This window comes from Hippocampus bargibanti, linkage group LG04 (assembly GCF_051943395.1).
Source record: "Hippocampus bargibanti isolate YZ-2025 linkage group LG04, ASM5194339v1, whole genome shotgun sequence".
Taxonomy (NCBI): domain Eukaryota; kingdom Metazoa; phylum Chordata; class Actinopteri; order Syngnathiformes; family Syngnathidae; genus Hippocampus; species Hippocampus bargibanti.
Genome location: NC_142737.1, coordinates 15,263,462 through 15,288,346, shown reverse-complemented (window position 1 = coordinate 15,288,346; position 24,885 = coordinate 15,263,462). Strand labels below are relative to the sequence as shown.

General features: G+C 40.5%; 2 protein-coding genes across 2 annotated transcripts; both read right to left on the bottom strand.

The window, feature by feature from the left end:
• Nucleotides 1-2,949: 2,949 nt before the first annotated feature.
• LOC148899196 (protein limb expression 1-like) lies at nt 2,950-8,604 on the bottom strand. The gene is made up of 6 exons (XM_088994275.1): nt 7,959-8,604; nt 5,977-6,188; nt 4,779-4,919; nt 4,569-4,664; nt 3,629-3,706; nt 2,950-3,556 (listed from the first exon to the last, which is right to left on the bottom strand). Exons 1-6 carry the CDS (start codon nt 8,032-8,034, stop codon nt 3,083-3,085), a joined length of 1,077 nt encoding a protein of 358 aa, XP_088850401.1. The 5' UTR covers nt 8,035-8,604; the 3' UTR covers nt 2,950-3,082.
• Nucleotides 8,605-8,748: 144 nt separating this feature from the next.
• On the bottom strand, nt 8,749-13,326 carry riok2 (RIO kinase 2 (yeast)). The gene is made up of 10 exons (XM_088994274.1): nt 13,126-13,326; nt 12,706-12,844; nt 11,996-12,112; nt 11,406-11,581; nt 11,192-11,280; nt 10,916-11,107; nt 10,719-10,811; nt 9,646-10,095; nt 9,418-9,517; nt 8,749-9,284 (listed from the first exon to the last, which is right to left on the bottom strand). Exons 1-10 carry the CDS (start codon nt 13,189-13,191, stop codon nt 9,123-9,125), a joined length of 1,584 nt encoding a protein of 527 aa, XP_088850400.1. The 5' UTR covers nt 13,192-13,326; the 3' UTR covers nt 8,749-9,122.
• Nucleotides 13,327-24,885: the final 11,559 nt, after the last annotated feature.

Genomic DNA, 24,885 nt, shown 5'->3' with positions numbered 1-24,885 from the left:
CTGAAGCCGTGCAAATTGCTCAACAGCATGCAGCCAAGGAACAGACCCGCCACGCCCAGATCTACAACCGCAAAGTCAAGGGGTCGCCATTGGCTGTTGGTGACAAGGTGCTACTAGCCAATCGAGGCGAGAAGGGCAAGCGGAAGGTTGCGGATCGTTGGGAGTCAACCCCTTATGACGTGGTGTCTGTGAAGCCGTTGATCAATGTGTACAGGATCCGAGATGATGCCACAGGCAGAGAGAAGGTCGTACACAGGAACTTACTGCTCCCGGTTGACTTCTTGACATTCTCGGGGCAGGTGGAGCCTGGTTCGTGTTCAGAGGGGTCAGAGATGGACGCACATTGTGGGAGTGACAAAAGCTCAGTCCCTGATGATCAGGAGGACACTCAGCTGCGCACTGAGAACTGGGTCATGCAGTCTCCAGCTCAGACAGAGGAACATGAGCACTTCTCTTCAGAGCATGATTCCGCCGATGCATGTCGAGGGGATGTCAGTGAGAGAAGTCTGTCAGCAGGCCATGATATCCACACACAGACTGAACTTTCCACAGACCCGGTGTTTGACATAGCACGCTCGACCCCTGACTCACCCCCAGATGAGACTGAACTTGAGGCGGTAATTTGCACACAACCACAAGACACACAGGGCCCCATCAATTTCACGAGATGTGGTAGGACAGTTAAACCCCCTGACAGGCTGATATGTGAAATGTCCTATCAGAGAGTCGGGATGCCAACATTAATGTGGGTTTAATATGACCATTTGATTTTTTTTTTTGGGTTTGTGCTGTGTGCCAATTGTCGCCATTATCTTTATGGCTTCTCAGTAACGGGTGTTGTTATGTGCTGTTTTGTGAAATGTAAATGGCATTTCTACTAGTCTGTGATAGGATGGGTTTTGAACCACCCTATTCCTTCACACTTCTGAAAGAAGAATTCCTATGATTGACTTCCTTGTACATCCTTGCCCGATAACCTTGTCTATTTTGCCTGTTGGTCTTTCTGTTGTCTTCCGTGTGTATGTTGCCTCACTTCTGCATAATTTACGGGGGGTGTATGTAACGGAGTTGTACACTTAGGTTATTAAATTATGAAGGAAGTGACGCAACGGCGCACAGTGTGGCACTATGTCCCGCCCATAGTTTCCAGAACAATCTCGAGGAGATTCAGGGTGAGTCGCAATTTTCTGTTGGTCTTGATTAACGCGCATTTTCATGACAATATCTTATTTTGTTTCCCCTTTTGTACTGTCTAGTGTTATCTAATTAGTTCCCTTATTCATTTCGAGTCCAGATTACTTTTTGTGTCATTATTTACTTCACGTTTTGTCGAGTGGAATTTAGGAATATGCGCTTTTCTATCGCAGTTAATCACAAGACGAAACCCATGCGACTTCACCCATCCCTTCTGCCATACTGTGTTGCAGGTAATAATTGTTTCATTTCGTTTTTATTGAACAATATTTAGTTTCTTGTGTCGTGTCTCATTTGCCCGTGAGTGTCCGTGGCTGGTTGAACTGTGCGCCAGCCATTACAAGCGCACCGCGTGTTCTGCTGAGTCTCCGCCCATGATGCGTTCAGGGACATCTTGTAAATAACAGTGAACTTGTGTTGTATTCTCTTTTTCTGTAAATAACCACTATACGATCACACGTTGTTAATTCTGTTTTGTTATCTACAATGTTTTGCATTTGAGAACAATCTCGAGGAGATTCAGGTTAATCACAAGACGAAACCCATGCGACTTCACCCATCCCTTCTGCCATACTGTGTTGCAGAAATAAAAGAAATAAAAAGACACATCCACGCGTCTCGTCTTCATTAATACGGCAGCATCGTGGAGATGAAGACAGTCACTGTTGTGACACCCGTCACATATATATATATATATATATATATATATATATATATATATATATATATATATTGTTTCCTAAATTGTATTTTGTTACGAAGCGTACAGTTACTGTCCAGACGATGAATTTGGGAAATGTGTGTGTTTATACTGTTACTGTACTCTTATTATGAAATTAACCAAAATCACGCTGAACACCACATACTGAAGTAAATATTTTCCGTTTTTTTTTAACTTTTTAATTTTTCTAAAATAAGATAACATATATTAGCCTCCAATGAGGACATTTTCGTCGTTTCAGCAATAACAATGGGTACATTAAATTTGAAAAAATATATGACAATGTATAAGAGAAGACATTTGTGCAAGAACATTGCACAAAATAAAACCTGAACTTTACTGCATGCATAAACAATCCCATTGTTCCAAGCAAACCCAACTGTTTCTAAAATGTTCTAATTTATTGGGATACACTGTACAATATATTATAATGTCAATATTGGTGAAAACTAAATCCCTTGCCTTGTCATTTTCCGTAGGATTGTTGTTGGCAGTACAGTCAACATAACGTTCACAGCATCAGTCAATGCTTTAACTAATTAATATGACATACAAATATTGATCCAGTTTTCTTTATTCAATATTTTGAATGAAATACCAAACACATAAATGTATGTATCCACAATAATGATGTTTTAAACAGAGACCGGCTGAGTGACAAAATCTATACACATACACTTTCCCTTTCCTCGATATAATAAGAGGAATCATATGGCCTGATGTTCAAAAATGACACAATCACATTATTTAGATTAACAACTCTAATATCTATGGAAAATAAATGACCTGCCTTGAACCATATTTCACAGTTACACTTGGGATTCATAATAAACTTCTAACATGTAAATTGACATCAAAAGAAATGCAAAAAATTACAGTTAGTTGCTTATAGAGTGCTACAAGCTTGTATGTATAATTTCGATATTCAGCTAAAATGATACAATATTTTACAAAGAATGCCGTTTTTAAGCCATATTCATTCTGAATCTTATTGAGCTATCAAAACGTTAGATTTGTTCCCTCACTTTACCTTAAATGAAAGACCGGAAGCACTTAAACTGTGATTGCATACAGTGCTATTCATATACATGTATAATACCGTTTTAGTACTGCATGATGACATTATTATACCAACAGAAATATCCAAGAGGCTGTTGAAATTACATTTCATGTGTCCTCTGGTAAATTCTTGTTTACTGCGTGCATGTGAGTGAAAAGTGAGTAAGTTGGGTAGCAATCAGTGGCAATGTTCCTGCTACTATTTTCACAAATTGATGGATTTGTGTTTTCATAGAAGGGTGGTGAAGGACTGCAGGATGGCGTTATTGACAGTTCTCTATCATGGGAGCACATTATTTGCAATGGGAGTTCTTCCTTCTTGCAATCATGTGTGTGGCTGTGGATCTCAGGTGTGTGGGGAATATATGCTTGACTGAGAGCCAAGGTGAGGATGCCCGTCTTCTCTTTGTAGAAACGCAGCTCGATGCCTCGCCGTCGAGCAAGCAGCAGCTCCCTTTCCGCTGCGTGCAGCTCCTGCCCCAGTTGGCCCGGTGACCTCTGTTCCCGCCTAAGCCAATCCAGAGCCATGCTGCTCCGCATATACTCATCAAGACCTCGCTGGGTGTAATACTCAATCACGCTCTGAATGAGAGAAACATGTTTTTTTGCAGTAAATATTACTTTGAAGAAAAATAAGTTGTCTTTTGTCCCTACCTGACGAGAGAACTGTCTCTGTCGCAGAGCTTTTAGTGTTCCATTCCAGTGCAGCAACTGAAAAACTGTCATCATCTCCTGGAGTTGGGCAACACAAGTTACACATGCAAGGCTGTTCCATTTCTTATGTCATTATTTAAGAGTAGCTTTTTATTCAAGACATCCGCATATGTGTTTAAGTAAACAAACAACCTCTCTCAACAAGAGAGTGAAGGTGTAGTGCTGATCGTAGGTAAAATAGATCATGCATGACTGATGTGTAATTAGATTAGATAAACCTTAATTAGTCTCACACTGGAAAATGTTACAATTCACAGCAGCAAAGAGATGAAAGGAAAGGGGAAAAGAAGAAGTAGGAAAACAATATACAGGAGCTGCTGTAAAGGCAGCCACTCTCGCGGCGCCATCTTGAGGTCAAAAGAACAAAAAACAAAATAACAAATAATATGACAACACAAAGACACATAGAGTCATTCAATCCTCAGGACTTTCTGCACCCTGTTTGTTGTATGAAGCAGTTAGAGATGAAAGAGGAGAGGATCAAATCTTCATTTTCACCAGTGGATCAGAGATGTCATTGTGGAATGTGCACGTCTGCTACAAGCTAAATGTTAAAAGCAAACACGAAGCTGTAGCATCCATTGACGTACATCCGCTTCAATTCGGAACCGCGACAGTTTCACATATGCATCGGCGCTCTACGTTGATACTATCGGGTGATGTTGTTCAATAGAACATCATCAACTCAATGCTTGTGAGTTTTGCTGGAGCCTGTGCAAGATGATTTCAGGCGGAAGGCAGATGACACCTTGCACACGTCGCAGTGAACAAATAGAAACAAACAACCATTCACACTCACATCCACACTGTCACCGATTCCACGCTAGTCACACACAAATCAGGTAGGTACACCAGTGACTTTTTCGTAGAGATATTTCACCTGGAATTCCAGCATGGTCCTTCCCATGTAAGAGTGGAGAAGCAGACTGTATGTTCCTATATGCGTGCTTGAATCTTTTGCATCTTCTATAGAAACCTGGTCAGCGACAACATGGAAGGTTTACACAAATCTTATCAACCTAAGCAAATATTATTCTCCTGTTGCCCGAATGACTGTAAAGTGTTAATTATCAGATTCGTTAAAGCTCACATCACTGTCTTGGGTGGCTTGTTGCAGACTTTCAGCAATGAACTGAGGGCAGATGCATCGACAAGGCAGCTCATTGACAAGTGAGTTCATCAGGGCTACTCGGGCAGCGTCTCGACGAGCCTCTGCTTGAGTGTTGCACAGCTGGGGAGGAAAAGGGAAGTGTCTTTCTCAAGTCCAACAGGCACGCTGCAATCACATGGCGCTGGCAGCTACAGTCTTAGTCACAATGCAGTCGTGAGACACACCACGGGATTAAAGTCACTTTAATAACATTTAAGAACAATTTGGCGAGGGTGGCCTATTTGTCACCCACACCCCCTTAACCAGGAAAATGAAACCTGCTTTCATTTTCAATTAGATGAGTTTGGAGGGAATTTATAAAAATCTCATCTTGGACATTTTTTTCTTTTGAACTTTGGATATACCCCTTCCATTGGACATATCTTGGTCTGAGGTCAGTGGAGAAACTGGACAGAATGTGTACAGTCTCCATCAAGGGTGTCAAACTTATTTTTTTGCCGAAGGCCACATTGTGGTTACGGTTTCCTCTCGGGGGCCGTTATGAATTTGGGGAAGCCCATTAGAATGTTTCATCTCCTCCAAATATTACATGTAGAGCGCAGGAAAAATTAATGGATGGCTATTTTTTAAATTTTAAGTAGAAAATAATGAGTTAATATGGTTTACATGGGACAATTTGAAATATTGGTTTGGACTTTAGCAAATACAGTATTAAGGAATTTCACAGGTTTGATTTGCTTTCGTGGGCCAAATAAAATGATGTGGTGGGCCAGATTTGGACCCTGAGCCTATATTTTTCACACCCGCCGTCTACATCGTTGAATATGTATGGCTTGTATGGCCTAAAATTGCAGTGAATCATCAGCAAAATATACGTATATATCTCTACTTACACTTTCAGTGTAAAACAATGCAATACTCTGATTCAGCCAAAGTAAAGATGTGTAATTTAAACTTTAATGAAAATCTTATAAAAAAATATTTCCATTTAGAATATTGTATTATACTTATTGTAATATTAAACTAAAATACATGTTTATACAGGATATACCCAGATGCTCAGCTCATTAATACATGCTATAAGTATCTATAGAAGCCCACAAAAAGGAACTCACGGTGTCATGAAATACAGTCAGTTTGCTACACAAGAGGGATATGTTTTGTTGTCATGACACACCTTATAGTTCCCAAAGCAACTTCCTCCTGGCAGTGTAACAAAGCAGACAAACGGTGGGCCCGGGGAAGCAGCAGATTCATACAGGATCAGGGTCTCCATCTGGCCTGCTGCATCTGCTCCAGAAGTATCTGATCCAGTGGAGGAGCCATCCATTTGACCCGTCGCCTTCTGCTCCCAGAAGTTATGGAGCATGGCGACTACATTGACTTGGACTGGACACACAAAATGACGAGTCATTACAAACTGAGAAAAGAAAAAGTATTTTTGTTCCTGCCGATTTCCCGCTCTTATTTTTTTTTTAATGAAATGCCATAGCTATACATTACAACACACGGTAAAAATCCAGAGTGAGTAACACTTGACAGACCAAATTGATATCATTCACTGCCAGACGATGTGCAAAAATGTGTCCACTCTGGTGCCAGGGTTTTGGTCATTTTCACTCAAATTGCAGCACCTACATAATATTGAGTTTTAGGACTACATAAACATTCAATGCAGTGTAAGAAAATCTGAGACTTGGTTCTTTCATCAGAAAAAATAGTTTGTCGATTTTATTTGGCTCTACAGTTAGTATCTGTTATGGAAATGGAGGCAGCTGTACAAAAGCAAATGCTGCCCCCTTGCGGGAGGGAAAGGCATTGCCAGAGGTCTGAGCGCAGCTTTATTTGCACGCCCCCACAATAAAAAACAAAACCCGAACAAATTCATGTCATGCTTTTCAATTCCCGAATACATTTGGGAATGGGAGTAAATGAGTTAAACATCATTCCACCAGAATGACAGAAGTGTGTCACTCTCTGCGTCAGTATTTCAGGAAAGCAGATATACAACCAAATAAAATTAAACACAACAGATATAAATACACACCGGGAAAATTGCTGGAAAAAACAAAATGTCGGACACATGCACATACATATGTCATTGAAATCTAAGTGACTGAAAGGGATGCAATGTGGTTTTATTTTCTTTTTTCTGTATTTGGCTGCATGTCAGGTGTGTTGCACTTGATTGCGACGTTGTACCGGTTAAATTTGTTCAGACGCCGACGGAATGGGTCAGCCTGAAATACTGAAGGCAGCTCACTGCACACAAGATGGCTACATTTGATAAAAACAAACCATGAAAACACCTGACTAACCTGATGTGACAGAAAAAAATGATACTTTTTAAATAAAAGTCATCAGTGCCATTCAGGTACATACAAAGCCACTTCTGATTAAAACTGACCATTGTTGTTTGCAGGCTTCTGTGCAACAGAATTACAACTAGCCCTGACAATCAGGTAACTGAACAAGCATCGCTGACATTGGACCGGCTAATGTAGCAAGATGAAAAGTAAGAACGCATGTTATGAACTTTCCATCATAATAACTTGTATTAAATTCGTATTGGGCATGGGTTTATGACACCGATGCCAATGTGGAACTGTCGCGGCTTGGTATTGAAGGGAATTTACATGGTACAGATGTCAAACAATCTCTGTCGTTATTGGATGCTGCAGCTTTGTGTTGGCTTTCAACATTCAGCTTGTAGCAGATGTGTACATTTCACCATGACGTCCCTGATCCACTGGTGAAAAGGACACTTTGATCCTCTCCTCTTTCATCTACAACTCCTTCATACAACAAAGTGGGTGAAGAAAATGCTTAAGATTGAATGACTGCTTCTTTGTGTTGTCATATTATTTTGTTCCTATGTTCTTTTGAATTCAAGATGGAGCTGCGAGAGTGGCTGCCTTTCCAGCAGCTCATGCAGTTTTTATACTTCTTCCTTTCCTTCCATAACGTTGCTGCTGTGAATGTACATTTCTCCACTGCAAGACTCATAAAGGCTAATCTAGTCCAATTCAATACTACATCACAAAGAGCTGAATATGGGTTTCAGTAAATCTTAAATATTAACAAATAAAGAAAGTGGATACAGAATATAGTCTTAATACACACACTGTAAAGTGTGAACTATAAATGAAGTTTACTTACGGTCTTTAGGGCTGAGATTGATGTAGCTCATTGACAAGTGAGACATGATGCTGTCCTCATCGCCCACGTTATTCATCTTTGTTCAGAGTCCTTAAAAAAAAACAGTCCACTTGTCTCATTCACCTGTCTCAGGCTCCACTGCCATGCCAATGCAGCCTGGAGCAACACATGGAAATAACACAAAATCTCATGTCGAGCCCCTTTTTTTCTCCACCTACTAAACCTCATTTTGCCTTTCCCCCTCCTCCATCTGTGAGTCCACTCAGTTTCACTCTAGTTGTTGTTTGAAGCAGACCACCTTTGTCACTCTTGCTGCCAATTAGCCGAGAGGCCCCCTCACTCTGTCCACACTCAGAGGTGCAGCCCTGGAATGCTGAGCCCCTCCCATCAAGCTGTGCAGTTGGTAATCCCTAAGCACTCACTTGAAAAGTTTCATTTACATTCTTGCAAAATCATTAACATAAGACAACTCAACAAAGCTCATGTTATCGAGGGTGTGTATATTTGCGTTAACGTTTTCACCACGCCCTATCATCATCATGCTAATTTAGTCCGCCAAGTGTGGGAAGGGGAGTAACAAAACATTTGTCCCACGTTTTTGAGCCTACTGAGCTTGGGGTTTGAGCTCCATTCATCCTCTTGGAAATGAATAGCCTTTGTTCAAGTAGGAATTCATTCGCTTTCTGAATACCTCGAACAAAAATGGACCAAATTCTCATTGGAGTGCCAGATTCACTCCGTTTTGGCTGAGATCAGTGACCATTTCCGACATCTTTTTGGACGTCGTTCATATCCTTCAATTGGAATTTATTTTGTTTCGCAATTCGTGATTTGACTCAAATACAAGCTAGAACAGTTGATTAGCTTGCACCATATCGAATTCCTGACATGGAATATAAAACAAAATGAAAAAAAAAAAATCACAACAAAATGATCATATTTCCCTCCATTTTCGTTGTATCAAAAAGCCAGAGAAATACACATTAAATCGTTTTTTGAATGTCAATATTGCTGATCACATCCTTGTTGGAGGAGTCCATATTTCCATGGAATTGTCGGCAGACAGTTGACCAAACTGGGGATGGTCCATCCTTGGACTTAATGGGATCTGTTCCAGATTGTTGAACACGTGATCCTATTGAGCTTCTTTCAACAGACGAGCATTCAGCCCCAAAAGGTGGCACTCTCCAAACTAGACTTAATGTTGTTTTCATTCTCTCGTCTAGATTTTGTCACCAAGTTGGCTTCCCCCTTCTGCAGACGTCTCCTCTGAGCCGCCTTTTGTTGTTTGGTGAGCTGTCGACGCACCTTCTGACGGACCACGTCCTGCAACACACAATAGCAACAGTTGGTTACTTACGCAACCTAACCAGACACCAGACTTCGCTGTGGAACGGTTATTTGGCAAAACCAACTCACAACTGATGGTGTCTGGACATCAGCTTTATTTCTTACTTACGGATGGGATGGTTGAGCAGCTTCTCATGCTGCCTGATGTAGCTTCACTGTCTGTTCTCCTTCTCCTGTATTCAGTCATTTGTAGAAGGCTTTCAGAGTCTCTGCAAGACATGAAACAATAATTACATTATGAGTCATTTTGCTGAGAGACTGATGAAAGAACACTGGTAGGTCTATACGATGCTAATAATACACAAATAATGACATCACGGCTTTATGCTCTCAGTACCTGAAAGGTATGAACTCTTTGTTTGATGCAGAAAGGTCTGCGAGTTCAGTGAATTCGTCCTGCAGTTCTTCTGCCAGGTCATTCATAGCCTTGTCAGTGCATATACCCTCAGGATTTCTTTCTTCCTTTTCTTTTTTGTCACACTCTTCATCTTCTTTTTTGTCACACTCATCCTCTTCTTTTTTGTCAATGTCTACTTCTTCCCGCATGTCACCATTTGTGTCGCTCAGCTTTAGGCCCTCGAGTTCCAGAAGTGCATTATTGTAGTCGGTCACATCCACATTTGGCTCTTCAATTTCAAATTCCTCGCCCGTCTCCTCTATGTCACTCTCCTCGTCGTCATCGTTTGGCTCTCCCTCGGGTCCAGCTGGATGGAAGACTGCAGCATCTTCCTCCAGATCTTTGGTGAAACCACTCGCTGAGACTTCAACGTCGAGAGAACACGAGCGCCTAGAAGAAAAAAAATAGGGTTGGATACACAGAGGTCACTTCATCACAAGATAAAAACACATAAAAATGCAAAGTAATGTGGAAAAGTAATAGCAAAGTAATAGGCAGAGGAAACCTCAATCAAATATGTTGATTGAACAAATCTGAAGCTTAACATGAAAAAGTTATGTGTTCGTAAAGGGAATTAAGTGTTAACTCATTCACTGCTATTCCCAAACTAATTCGGAAATTGAAAACATGTGGAGCTCCATTCCCGAATTTGTTTGGGTTTTGGTTTTTCTTGCGTGGGTGCCGATATAGCGCTGGCCAGACCTCTGGTATTATTTTGTCCCTTCCACAAGAGGGCAGCATTTGCCTTTTGTACAGCCGCTGGCACTTGCACCTCATATTACTCCAGATCCGTATAACTTGGGAATTAAGTCTTTTTTTCTGATGAAAGAAGTATAAGGTTTCTTATGCTGCATTGAATGTTTATGTAGCCCTAAAAATCAATATTCTGGGAGTCCTGAAATTTGGGTGAAAATGACAAAAATATATAAACGATAAATAACGAACAAAAATATGACACACATTTTATTTTTAATAACAGTGCAGTTGTATTCAAGTTGCCAGTGAGACAATACCTGATATCTTTGAAGGTTGGGAACAGCTCGCTCTCGTAATTATACCGTCTTGCAAAGAAATCTCGTATGCATTTGACATCTCGATCAAAGTACCTGAATCAAAGATCAGAGAGATGAGTGAAATGTCAAGGGTTTGTAATTGTTAAAAAAACCTGAAAAAGCTGTGAGATGAAGCGTTTGCAAGCACTGGTACTTGCCATTCAGCATTCGTGTGTGAGGTGGATATCATCTGAGGGAAGTCAATCATCGTGATGTGGTCTTGGTCATCTAGCATCAGGTTGAACTCGTTGAAATCTCCATGAATCAAGCCGTGGTTGGCCAGTTTGACGATGAGCTCCATAAACTCGTTGTACAGGCTGGGTGGATCTTGCAGCTCATGCACCTGACACCTGATATGAGTGAGAATGGAGTCAATTCATGATAAGCGCTGCAAACAGAAGTGATTACAGAAAGACAGCAGTTTTTTTTCTTACAGGGGATATCCATTGATGAGTTCCATTACGACTGCATGTCTGTTGTAGTCCACAGGTTTAGGTACGGGGAAGCCTCGATCGTAGAGTGCCTGGAAGAATACATTCATATACACAATGCAACAAAATCAGCTGAACTTCGACTGCAATCCGATGAGCAATTATATTCCACATAAGTTGGATAACAAGACTGAGAGTGTGACATAGTTTTCATTACCTTCATGTAGGCAAACTCCTTCATGGCAGAGAGGCGTGAGAGATAGAGCCAGGACATGTTCTTCCTGTGTTTATGGTAATCTCTCTTATTCTTGAGGTTTCTGAAGGAGGTGCGACCCAATCTGTGAAGCTTCAGAGCGTACTGGTCCCCATCTTGATTTGCCACAATATAAATATCTGAAGGAATCACAAATAGATCTGTTTCAAACACTGCATAGGTGCACAAGACAAATCACTGCCGGCATACTGTCAATGGATGTTTCATGAGGTTGAAATCTACAATTTGATGAGATCCAATACAACACGTGAAAGAATAAACAAATACAACGATTTGCAATTCTTATGGATACTGTTGAGCAATGCGTTTGTGTTCATTATTATGCCTGGTGTTTGTATCGGCGTACCACTGCACTACGCCATAATGAGAACTGTTTTATCTTTTTGTTTGCCTTGTGACATGATATGGCCCCAAATATTAATTGCACAAATTTCAAAACATGTCTTCATTTAAAACCACACAAATAGTTCGAAACTGCATTAATTAATCAACGTTGACTTTGAGCACATCATTGTACACTATGAAAACTTAACCTGACTCTTTTCCAACACCCATTTGGTTTCCAACTGAAGCAATTACATCTCTGGAAGACAATGTCTTGAGAGCTAAGTAGTCATATCCACCAAAGTTCAATCTGTAGCCTTGCACAGCTGAAAAATAAAACACACACATTAGAAAAAAACCTGAATATACTACAAAGACAAAATATTTAATGTACAAAATGATTACCAAATCACGAAAGATTTTGCTCGGGAGAATGGCCACTCACTGGTTAGGAATGCTAATCACGAACTTAGAATATTTTGGCTGTAACATGTTCGATTTACCTCTGTGTTATATCAACACTTCTTTTGACAACATTCAAGAATTATTTGCGAAGTGAGGACCCTAAATGTACAGTTGTCATTTTTATTCTTCAGAATGCCTCACACATTTTTAATGGGAGACGGGTCTGGACTATAGGCAGCTCAGTCGAGTATCCATAGTTCTTACTACGAAACCACAACCAGACATTAGGTTATGGAGAAATTAACTTTTTTTTCCCCTTAGGAATCCAAGACTACATTCCCCCCCCCCCCCAAAGTGTTTAAAAAACAAAAAACACTAGGATTGGTCGATATTTTCGCAACTGGAAATTCTAAGAATTGAATGTACTTTTTTTGCAAGATGGCTTTCCTTTGTTATTTCAGTCTTTTCGTTTGTTCAAAAAGGTGAACAAAGAAATATAAAAAAATGAGATTACTCTTTGTGCGTTCGTAGGCCACAAGTTTGTGTTTGACCAGCTCTCGGAGGATCTTGTTGCAGCCACCGTGTTTGAGGCTGGCAATGGATGAGAGGAGACTCACTGGAACAATCTCATGGTTCTTCATTCCCATCTCAACCTAAAAGCACAGATGTGACAATATGTTCACATTTATCAAAATATTCAAAAGTTACATTTGTTAGTCAGTGCAAAACAGTTTGCCACTGTCAAATAAAAGGTTGAGTCAGTGTCAATTGTGATTATTTCAAACATTTTAACGAAATTCAAAGTAATGTATTTTGTTCTTTATATTATTACGTTTCGAAGTCTAAGAACGGTTTTCCTGAAAAAAAATCCGCCTCGACAATGCTAACTCAGCTGGAAATAGCACGTAGCTTGAACATGATAAATATACTTTACCGCCGTGAGAACCCGAAAGTCATCCCGAGACAAGTATCTCAACACCACCACATTAAGCTTTCCCATGTTTTAAACGGTGAGTCTGTGTCGAATAATTATTCAAAATATTATCCTCGTGAGGACAAGCAGCTCGGATCATGGATGGATGAATGCCAAAATAAGATACATTTTTTTGTAAACACATGGACGTATCGGAAGTCGAGAAGCGGAAACAACGTTTTTTATGGTGAAGTGGTGAGTAGGTAAGAAAAAAAATCGAGCACCCCCTTGTGGCATTCGCCGTTTTGATCGGATGTGATTTGCCTGGTGCTGCAAAGATAGTTTAACCTGACACGTCCAACCGGTCCATTTTGAACAACTTTGGCTCCCTCACATGTGCTATTGCTACTATTTGGTGAGCTGGAGTTTGCTTATTTTTGGAATGTGGAAAGAAACTGGAGAAAATCCACGGGCGTAAAGGGAGGAACATGCAATTTTCACGCAAACAGGCCGGAAATAGAAAGTTCCCTACGTCATCGTGTTAGACATACAAAAATAATGTCCTCCAAATACAAAATAAACAGTAAGTCAACCTATCTATTTTAACATGTGTTATGTGTATGTGTACCTAATATATTCATTTCCTTATTGTTCCTTATACTGTACTGTATGTGTTTCTTTGTTCCGATATGTTTCTTGTAGGAAGCCATACGGATGCTAGATGGCGATGCGACACAGGTTGAGTGAATCCAAAACTACTGCCTTTGTTACATTATTGCCGCAATTTATATTCGAAATTTAGAAAATAATTTGTGCTCATATACCTGCTGGGTGGCCTGTTGTTTGATTAATATTCCAGATGGTCTTTTTGATATTTGGCAGTGAGAAGCATCACCGACAAATATACTAATTGAAACTGTTTAAAAAACACCCTATAAGTGGTGGAAATTTCAGTATAATGTTTGGGGTGGAATCAAAATAAATTCTTAAGCCTTTTCATCAAACATGTTGATTTGAATGTACTTAATCTATAGTATTCCACATGTGGATTTTCATGTTGCTCATCAGGCTTCATTCATTATGCTAACAGAATCGGAAAACCTTTAATCATCCCACAGTGGAGAAATTTGCAATCTACAGCAGCAAAACTGGGTGGGTGCGAGGGAGAAAACGAAATATTGCATGTACACCAAAATGACTGTCTTGTACAACTGCACAAACATGTTTCATAAAAAGGAATGTACATAGTGCAAAGTATAAAAATACAACATAAAACATATATGATAGATGTAACTGTATTTACTCTACATACGGTGGCTGTGCTATTTACAATCTATGAGTCCCTGTTTTTTCTCTTCCATAATTTTTATTTTTTACATAATCTTCACATTCACTCTTTTGGTGCAGAAATGAGAGCGCATGATCACTGTTTGATTCAATTTGGTCTGGTGCTGATTCCTGATTAAATTCTCAAATGCCACAGGAAGTCAGTTAAGATTTCTGTTACAAATACACTTGTTAAGATATTTTTATCTTTTGACTGAAGATACGATACTGATAAATAAATGTCATGATTTTTATTCAGCTCAACATTGAGTGGCAAAATGTTTTTCGTTGATTAAGGAAAGGACAGCAGGCATAGGGAAGTGAAAATGGTGGAAAATCCACCGTGCACATAAAGTAGTTGCCTTTCACTCACAATTTCGTCATCTTCCTCCATTTCTTTGTTTTTTTCTTTTGTCTCTGATGTTAAAATATAATCCATCCAATTGTAGATCAGCCTGAGATGTATTCATGTATTTATGCAGTCATCTGTGACCTTTCATCCTACGTTTATTGTTTAAAATGTGCTTGACCCCTATCCATTTTTGGTCCACAGGGGGAAGTGGGGGAGGGTGAAAATCCACCGTGCACCTCCAGTGGTCTTTGATGAAAAATTAATGAGCCTCTCGTTAGCTGTGGATGAAAGTGTAAGCTAGATAGGTCAAAGTGATGAAAGAGTCTTTAGTGATCCAACTGAAGTCAAGTGATCACGATTTTTTTTTCATGTAGATGAACGACGGAACCTTTCCCCATGTCATTTCATTCAAACCATGAAAGGGATATGTGGGCATACGATGTTCATAATGCATGAACTCTGCTGAATCCTAAATCAACCGTACACATATATGCTTTGAATGACGTTCTGTAATTTGCTGAACATGTCTCTTCATTTTAGTGCCACTCAAGCGTCAAAATGCAACCAGTGTGGGTTATTTAGTCCTCCAATGTATGTATGTAATGCTCCAAGTCCTCCAATGTAAAAATATGGTCATGATATAGCATTCCAAACTAGTGAGTGGCCATTCTCCCGAGCAAAATCTTTCAGATTGCAGGGACATCTCTTGAATACTGACCTCATAGTTACTTCAGTCTGGTGAAGTTATTGATTTGTTGATTCGCTGGTGTGTTTGGGATATTTGTCATGCCTAAAGGTGAACTTTAGCTTAAGGTTCTTGGCCCAAATTGACTGTTATTTGGAGCTCTGCGCTCCATCTTTATGATGACGAATTGTGAGACGAATAAAGGTATTCTGATTCTGATTCTCCCTCGAAGAAAAGTGTGCATTAACTCATTCACTGCCATTCACTAATTTTTTGGGGGAATTGAAAATATGACATGGAGCGCCATTTCTGAATTTGTTCGGGTTTTGTTTTTTTTATGCTTGGGTGCCAATAAAGCGCTGGCCATGGCCGCTGGCGATGTTTTTTTCCTTTTCCACAAGGGCGCATCATTCTCCTTTTTTCCATATTAGCGCTCTGTTCCAGCTTCAGCTGTTGTTCAAGCACTATTTAAACCAATATGTATGTATTGCATTGTATTTTGGACAGCAGCCCTCATTTCAAGCTCATATAACTCCAGACCCATATAATTTAGGAATTAACTCTTTGTTTTGTGATGTGAGGAGAGAGTCTAAGGTTTCTAACGCTGTACTTAATGTTTATGTAATCCTAAAACTCCTAAAAATATTCTGGGGGTCCTGGAATTCAAGTCACAATGACAAAAACCCTGGCACTGGAGTGGGCACATTAAAGTGACCTTGGGCGTTTTGAAAGGCGCTTATAAATGGAAAGTATTATTATTATTATTATTATTATTATTATTATTTTTTAATTATTATTTTTACATGTCTCACAGTGAATGAGTTAATATTTATAGGATTAGTATTATTTATTAAATATTTTACAAATGATGAATGAATGTCTTTTTATGTGTCTCATCCCTACATTACAGAGGAAGTTTTCACCATTTATAGACACGTATGAGCAATTTGAAGGCTAGTATACACATATTGACTCATTTGTGGGGATGATCCATTAAATTGTTTTTTGTCTTCGAGCAGTGAGAAATGCTGGAAGAATACTAAATGGAGGACACTGGAGAAGCTCAGGTAAGTCTTGACCAACAAGAGTAGGCTTTCTTTCTTAATGGTATCACTGCTGTTGTCATTGTCCAGCGGCTGTGCGTGTTTGTGTGTGTGCCTGTGTTTGGAAACATTACATATGATTAGATTAGAGCTCAGGATAGCAGATCCACTTATGCTGTTTTGTTCTGATGGAAACCCCCTTCCTGAAACAACATTCTACTGTCACGAGTGACAAAGCAGAAGCTAGTAAACAAGGAGTTTGATGTGAAAAATGAGGGGGAATGCCTCATAATACATTTCATTTTTGCATTTAAATCACGAAATGCAGTCAGCAGCTTGATGACAAAGTACAACAAATGCCCTTTCTGGGGAAACATGTTACACATTGCACTCACCTTTATAACTTGTAGCACTCGTTGCTAGCTCCAAGCATTACCACTCATCACCATGGTAACAAAATACTTTTTTTTAATGTTGGCACATTTTGCAGTAGAGACCCGAACAAATTCAGAAATGGCGCTCCATGTCATATTTTCAATTCCCCCAAAAAATTAGTGAATGGCAGTGAATGAGTTAATGCACACTTTTCTTCGAGGGAGAATCATGGTGAACTGTGGCGCGTGTGCACAAAACTGAACTGCCCATTGAAAATAGGCTTGTCAGAAAAACGGGTGAATTGTGTGATGTAACATTTGGGTTATTTGGGCAAAAGCACATTGTCACCTTTAACTCATTTTTTTCCATTGGCCCATTCACTGTCAGACATGTGCAAAAATGTATCCACTCCAGTGCCCGCGGTTATGTCATTTTCACTCAAATTCCAGGACCCACAAAATATTGAGTTTTAGGACTACATAACATTCAATGCAGCGTAAGAAACCTTCCACTCACAAATGTAATTGCTGTAATATGGATCTGGAGTAATATGAGGTGCAAGTGGGAGCGACTCAACAAAAGGCAAATGCTGCCCCCTTGTAGGAGGGAAAAACATTGACAGAGGTCTGACCAGTGCTTTATAGGCACCCCCCGCAAGAAAAACCAAAACACAAATTCGGGAATGGCGCTCCACATCATGTTTTTCAATTCACGAATAAATTTGTGAATTCCAGTGAATGAGTTAAGATGGGCAACGTTTCCATGGTAATGACAAAGAGGATATTTTCTAGGTTATCCAAAATGACATTCATATGTGTTTTTGATTCAAATCCATGAGTAAGAGTCAACCAACGTTTTAGACTGGCTAAAATTCTCCATCCAACTCCGCTATCAAATTGGAATACAGAGATCCCTCACTACTTCACGGTTCACGGAAAAAAAAACAATGTTCACAAAAAAATGCTGAATGCCTCCTGGCTATAGCTTGATTGGTTCCCAGTGCTGACATCACCCAATGACAGCACGATATCTCATGGTTTACAGCCATGTGGATTGGCTGTGCAGCTTCTCAGTCCCGCCCAGCACCCCCTCTGCCACATGGCAGAGGGGGTGCACATGGGTTACTATGATCAGTGTCTGAAATAACATCTGCCCAGAAGCCTGGGGCGTGAAACTTTTACGTCGGGTGTACAACTTACAAAACGGGTGGCCGACAACTTCTTCAAGACAAAAAAAAAAACTTTTTTTTTTCAAATGAAACGTTTGCTTTATTCAAAAGCAAACGTTTGAACAAAGATTTCGAAATCGTAATAAATTGTTCCAATTTCAAATTCTTTGTTTGTTTTGGAAATTTCGGAATTTCGGTTCGTTTGTTAATTTGCATACTCGGCACGGATGCCAATTGATTATAATGACCAGCACCTGCGAGGCTGCAGGCAGGGCTGACGTCGCTACCCGCTGGTCGCCAATCTGATCGGGACGACCAGCACCTGTGAGGTGTAGGCGGGGGCGACAGCGCCCCCCGTTGGTCGTCAACCAGATCATGACAGTACCCCCCCTTCAAGGGGCTGCTTCCAGAAGTCCCAACAGTCTCCCAAAAAGGTCCACTCGCCAGGGAACGGTCGGTGGAGAGGGCGATTCAAACGCGCCGAGGCTTTCGCTAACGTGGACGTAGCATTGCCAGGCACAGGGTGGAAATGAGACGGGTCCGATGTACCTGCGGGATCCGATGGTTGGCCGATTCATTCTGTCACGGTTTTGCGAGGTGGTGATGGCGGGTTCGGATCCCAAAAAGCAGGCAGGAGGGAGCAGGAGGTTGTTTGACAAATTGTATTAAAATAAAGTCAGCAGGAACAAAATGTAAAACATCAAAATGATCTGAATGGAAAAATTACAAAGTAGCAAAAGAAGACCAAAAGTAAAAGCCCGCCAAGGTTAAACAAACACGTACACGATGCATGCTGCAACCAAGCAGCAAACAAACAATGAATCGGCACCGGATGATCGTGCCCGGTGTCCTTTTAAGTGCCATTGATTATAATGACCAGCACCTGCGAGGCTGCAGGCAGGGCTGACGTCGCTACCCGCTGGTCGCCAATCTGATCGGGACGACCAGCACCTGTGAGGTGTAGGCGGGGGCGACAGCGCCCCCCGTTGGTCGTCAACCAGATCATGACACCGGTAGGCAGAAAGCCAAGGAAACAACAGTTGTCAGCGACTGCGATCATTGTTTTGTAAGCTTATGCGTTTCATTTTCAGTTATGATGAATGAAAATTGTCGCGTTTTAGTATGATGGTGTTATCGTGTGTGGTTGTTGGCTGTACAAACCATTTTGTGAAAGGATCCGGGTTAAAATTTCACCGAATACCGATCGCTGAAGGAAGAAAACAAACCGGTTCATTTGTCAATTTGCATACTCGGCACGGCAGCCAATCAGAAGCCTGCTTTGTGCTTCAGACTTTCCCGAGCATTTTAAGGTCGTGCATTTGCATATCATTTTCCAAAGTAGATGCACAGCCCTAGAAGAAAGGTTCAAAAGAAGCTAACAAAATGTATTACGCTACAAAACATAAACGTACATTATCCTGTGACTGTAAAGTGTGCTTGAGAGTTTTGAAATGCGCTTAGAAATTAAATGTATTATTATTATTATTATTATTATTAAAAGCATCGTGGAAAGAGGAGTTCATGTGGCTTTTAGCAGTCAACGCAAACATTGCATTGTGCAACATGACGAAAAGTGTATGGACAAACGACAACTGGAGCAAAATCATCAGCAAGGGATATTTACCGTAAATTAAGCAAGGGAGCATTTGTGGTAGGTACGTGTTTTTTTTTTTTGCGATTAGTCGTCTTATTAGAAAATCAGAAATCAGAAAACCTTTATTCGTACCACAGTGGGGAAATTTGCAGTCCACAGCAGCAATTTGAAAGGGGATGGGGTGTGGGGGGTAAAAGGATAGAAAACAAGATATTCGAAGCATAACAAAATAAAAATCTCAACTGTCTACTGTGAAAATGTAAATGTGCAAAACCGTTTCATAAAAAAAACTACATAGTGCAAGTATCAAGAAAGGCATATTGATATATTGCATCAACCCATATTTACAAGTGTACAGTTGCTGTTGTTGTTTTTGTTTCAAGTTGTGAAAAATGGGGCAGGCAACTTTATGGCCAGGCAGGCAACTTTTCTGAGTTGTCTGCCCTGGTGTCCGGTAACTTTTTGTCATGAGTTTCAGACACTGCTATTATATAACTGTAGTTCGCAGATGTTCGACTATTGCGGGTTGTCCATATTCCTCAAGAAAAACAGGGAATTACTGTACCCAAATGTATAGCCTCATATATGATCACACAGAGAGATGCTTTTGGTTCCTGTTTTAGTGATGTTACACATACTTTCAAATTGTTCAAAACATTTGTCAAGTTCTATTATCTTCCCATGTTTTGTTGCCCTTGACTGTTGACAAAAATGATGGACTAAATGCAAGGGAAGGTTTTTGAAGAAGAAAAAAATTCTAAAATTTGTGCAGGTGTGTTTTAAGAGCAAGTGATGTAGCAGCACCTTATAGATAATACTACAGTAAAGTCTCGTTATATCGATATCGGATATATCGATAGTCCCGGTTATATCGATACTATTTCTATGCACGCACGGAGAAAATTACATGCAAACAGGGTCGGATATATCGATAGTCCCGGTTATATCGATATTTTTTCGGACTCCATTGGGTATCGATATAATGAGACTTTACTGTATATCATGTCAGAGTGATTGAGTATAGTGAACAGTCAACACACACAAGCATAATGGGAATGGGATCAGTGAGTGATTGGTCGTGCATCAGTCACACTACAGCTGCAACTGTGCACAACCATCCCAAAACACACTCATGAACCCGCACTTCATGTGGACACACACAAACCATTTCAAGACTGAAGATAATCATATAGCCCCTATCTGATAGGGTGTGTGTGTGCGTGTGTGTGTGTGTGTAGGTATGTCGTGCATGCATACTCATTGGTGTTGATGTGTTTGTGTGTGTCGAAATCACCGCACACGTGTGTGTGTGTGTGTGTGTCTGTTTTTCGCTTCAATAACATTAACTCCCGTAAGCGTGAAATGAGACCGTCCCCCTCAATCTCTTTTTAGGAGCTGAGTGAAACGAAGCCAATATGCGGTTTAAGCCTTTCACACTGCTTGACGTTGAGCTGAATAAGTGGGGCGAGGCTCGACATGTTTGATTGTGATATCAGTCTTAATGTGCACAAAGAATAAATGTGTGTGATATTTCATTTAAGATTCTGGGAATAGTTAATGCCTTTGCTCTGGCAGTGGGGGAGTCGATAAAACATGCATGCTTGCACATACAGAATGTATAATATTTTCCTGTAACAGCTGTTTTAAATTTATTTGAATCAGCACAAAAAAAAATGATCCTCCCTGTTTGCTCTGGCGGTTGAAACTTGTTTTTTAAGGCTCACCTGCAGTTAGCATCGTGACTGTCAACACGACTCGGGGAAAACGGATTGCACAATACGATAGAAAGTGGGGGGGAATAAAAGCAACATTTTCCTTTCTGGTATTTTGATATCATCTTCTTTGTTCTAAAATTCTCTCTTGACCTCTGAGTTGGCAGGGACAGAGGAGAAATGAAACACTCATGCAACAAGACTGTATCACAGTAATCACACCGCAAAGGATACTGGGTAATTCGGTTAAAAATGTCAAGAGCGTAAATCACCTTCCATCAGCCCTGTTTTTTCATTGGCTCATTTTCCTGCTCCAAGTGTTTCAATAGTTCCTTATCATCCTGACTGCCTGTGCCTGCCTGTTACTAAGCAGTTCTTCCCGCATTACGCTCGCTCTCGTCTTGCTAGTTAGAATAGCGAAGTGGATGTTGTAAAGTTTCCATGTAGAGAATGCTTTCTGAATGTAACTGACTGTTCAAACAATAAGATGTATGTATGTAGATGTGTAGAATCTACAGGAATAATCGTAGATTTGAAACAAAAACAAACATTCAAATCAATAAAAACAACAATTTGGTGGCAAAAAGTTGACCTAAACCTTACATCTGCGCAGACCATGTCTAACACAAGGTAGGCAGCAGGACTAACGCAATGTGTTTTATTCATAAATATGCGAACTTGAAGCATCAGATTCTTTGGATTGGATTGGATCAGCCTTAATTAGCCTCACAGTGGAGACATTTATTTTTACACCAGCAAAGTTATGGAAGGAAGAGGAAAGGAAGAAGTACAACAACCAAATACAGAAGCTGCTGGAAAGGCAGCTACTCTTGCGGCGCCATCTTGAAGTAAAACACACACGAAAGACAGACATTCAATCTTAAACTCTTTCTGCACCAACTTTGTCGTATGAAGCAGTTCTAGATGAAAGAGGAGATGATTAAAACATACTTTTCACCAGTGAATCAGGCAAGGTATGGTGAAATGTGCATGTCTGCTACAAGCAAAATGTTGACAGCAAACACGCGGCTATTGACGAAAGAGATTGTCTCAATCTCCTGTCCCACGTAAATCCGCTTCAATTCCAAGCCACAACAGTTCCATACACGCATCGGCGCTCTGTGCTGACGCTCCTTTCTTCTCATGGCGGGCTCCTCAAGGCAGGCATCCATTCAACCGCAGAGTGTCCAACAGCACCGACCTTTTCACAGTGGCTGTGAAAATGCTGCCCATGACAGGTGCAAAAAAGCACAATCACCCCAGAGTTGTCCAGCGATTACAGTCAAATGGCTCTGACATGCCTCCCAATCAAAATCGGTGCTGGCATATTCGTGCTGCTGAAAAGGTGCAACAGCTCAGTATAGTCTACTTCTTGTTGAGTGTCGTGGCCAAAAATGTTGAAAAACAATCCACATCTGTTCCACATGACACACAATAACACAAACTGACAAAAGAAAACAGAAAAACAACACAAAAAGCAAGGCTCGTGAGAGCACTTGCTGACAGCTACTTACTCGGGCGCCATCTAGGATTTCATTTTGATTCATTACACTTTGGATAAGTGTAGTATAGCTGTCAAATCAGGAGATGCTTCGATTGGCCATGACTGTTAACCCTGAGCCCTCCAGCAGCTATGGAACCTAGCAAATCTGCTAACCTGCACTGATCTGCAAAACCACCACGATCGGCTCCAAAGCACTTTCACTCCGTTATGCCACGTACTGTGCAGGATTTACACCAGTCATGAAAATAGAGCCACAGATTTTAAGGCCCTGATTTTTTTCTGTTACACTGCATGGCACACAGCTGGAGTTCTTCAAACACAAACTCCATCACACCACCACTCATTGTGAGAGGAGTGCTAACGATGACATTATAAGTGCATCACTTTCAAGGTACACTTCCAGCTTCCGTCATTCTGACATGTGTAGTTTGATTCCACAATATTTTTCCAATTGCTTCCGTACTCATGGATACGAAGGTCATGTTGTTGGCCAATTACTTCTTAATGGTGACTGAAGAGCAACCACTGGTTCACCCGGAGCTAGTTCAACCATCAATTTGCAACAAACATCTTGATGTGAATGCAAAACCTTTGACCTTTTGATGTACTCACAGACAAAATGTGTATCATTTATTGAACAAAGCATGAGAGGCAGGTGAAGAAGGTGAAAGAAGCACTCAAATGATCAGCTTGGAATAGCATTGCATCTTGAAAGCCAGCTGTTTAGGGGCCACTCTGTGTCACAGTGTAGGGTTTTCAGTAAATAGTCATATTCGCATACTCCATACCTCGCATACTCCTGGGCGGGCATGCGAGGTGGACAATTCAACAATATTTTCTAGGGAGTCCAAGTGAATTTATCCAGGTTATAGGTTTTTTGTCAAAGCTGAGATCAGATCAATGCGGCCCTGATCTCAGGCGTGATCTGATTGATGACCTCATATTCCCGCTACAAACACCGTACACATCGTTCTCCTCTGGGTGTGATCGAGACATTTGTCTCCAAAGAAACATCCACGCCTTGTGATTACGTCACCTGAAGAATTGATTTTGATGATGTAAGAGCCTTTCGGTTATCACGGTTGGCCAGTGAACACACGGGCTCAGAAAAAAAAAATAATAGAAGCTAAGATTATTGGATGCCATTTGTTGTCTCCGTGCTTGCTACAAGGCAAAATATGTCTCGTTCTGTTTGTATAACACCAGGAATGGAAAACCAGCACCGCATGGACGCACATTTGTATTATTTGATTTTAATGACACTTGTAGGCTATACATGTATTGTTTTTGCCCAGTGAGAGAATAAGTGGCACAGTGCTATGTGAATCTAATCTGTTTTTTATTATGGAGTGTGCAGTCTATTGCTTTATTGCTTTCCGTCAACACCATGAACCGTGCAGAAACTTAATTTTAACTCCTGTTAATGGCTTTGCTGTCTTTGTCTGCCATGATGTGCCACGCTCCATTGAATGAACTCAAATTTTTTTTCATATTCAGTTTACAGCCCTGGTTTGCTCTTCCTCTAGTAAAAAAACAATGTAATGAACTAGTTGTGTTTTTTTTCTGATTCAAAAAGTGCTTAAAAAAATCAACCATCTATTTAGACTGCATATACCTGGAGCACATATTAATTCTAATTCCTCCAACTGCAATACAAAAAACAGATCAGGTCACAAAAAGTCACTGTGATTTATGATAAAGCATTACAATTAACCTCATGGGGCACCGTCTTTTTTTTGCTCTAAAACCCAATCAAAATTCAGTGGACCCCTGTCGCAATGCCGTTACCTTGGAAACGTGGTTAAGAGCACTGTGCGCCATCACACAGCATAGAAAGGACAGGAAAAAGGATCAGGAGTACATGGATGAAAAGGTCTCTTCAGCTGTCATCTGTACTTCTTTGAAGGTGTCGGACGTTTCGCTTCTCATCCAAGAGGCTTCATTTATGACGGCCGAAGAAACCTTTTCATCGATGGACCACTCCTGTACGACTGAGAGCTTGCATAGACAGATCAGGAGTAC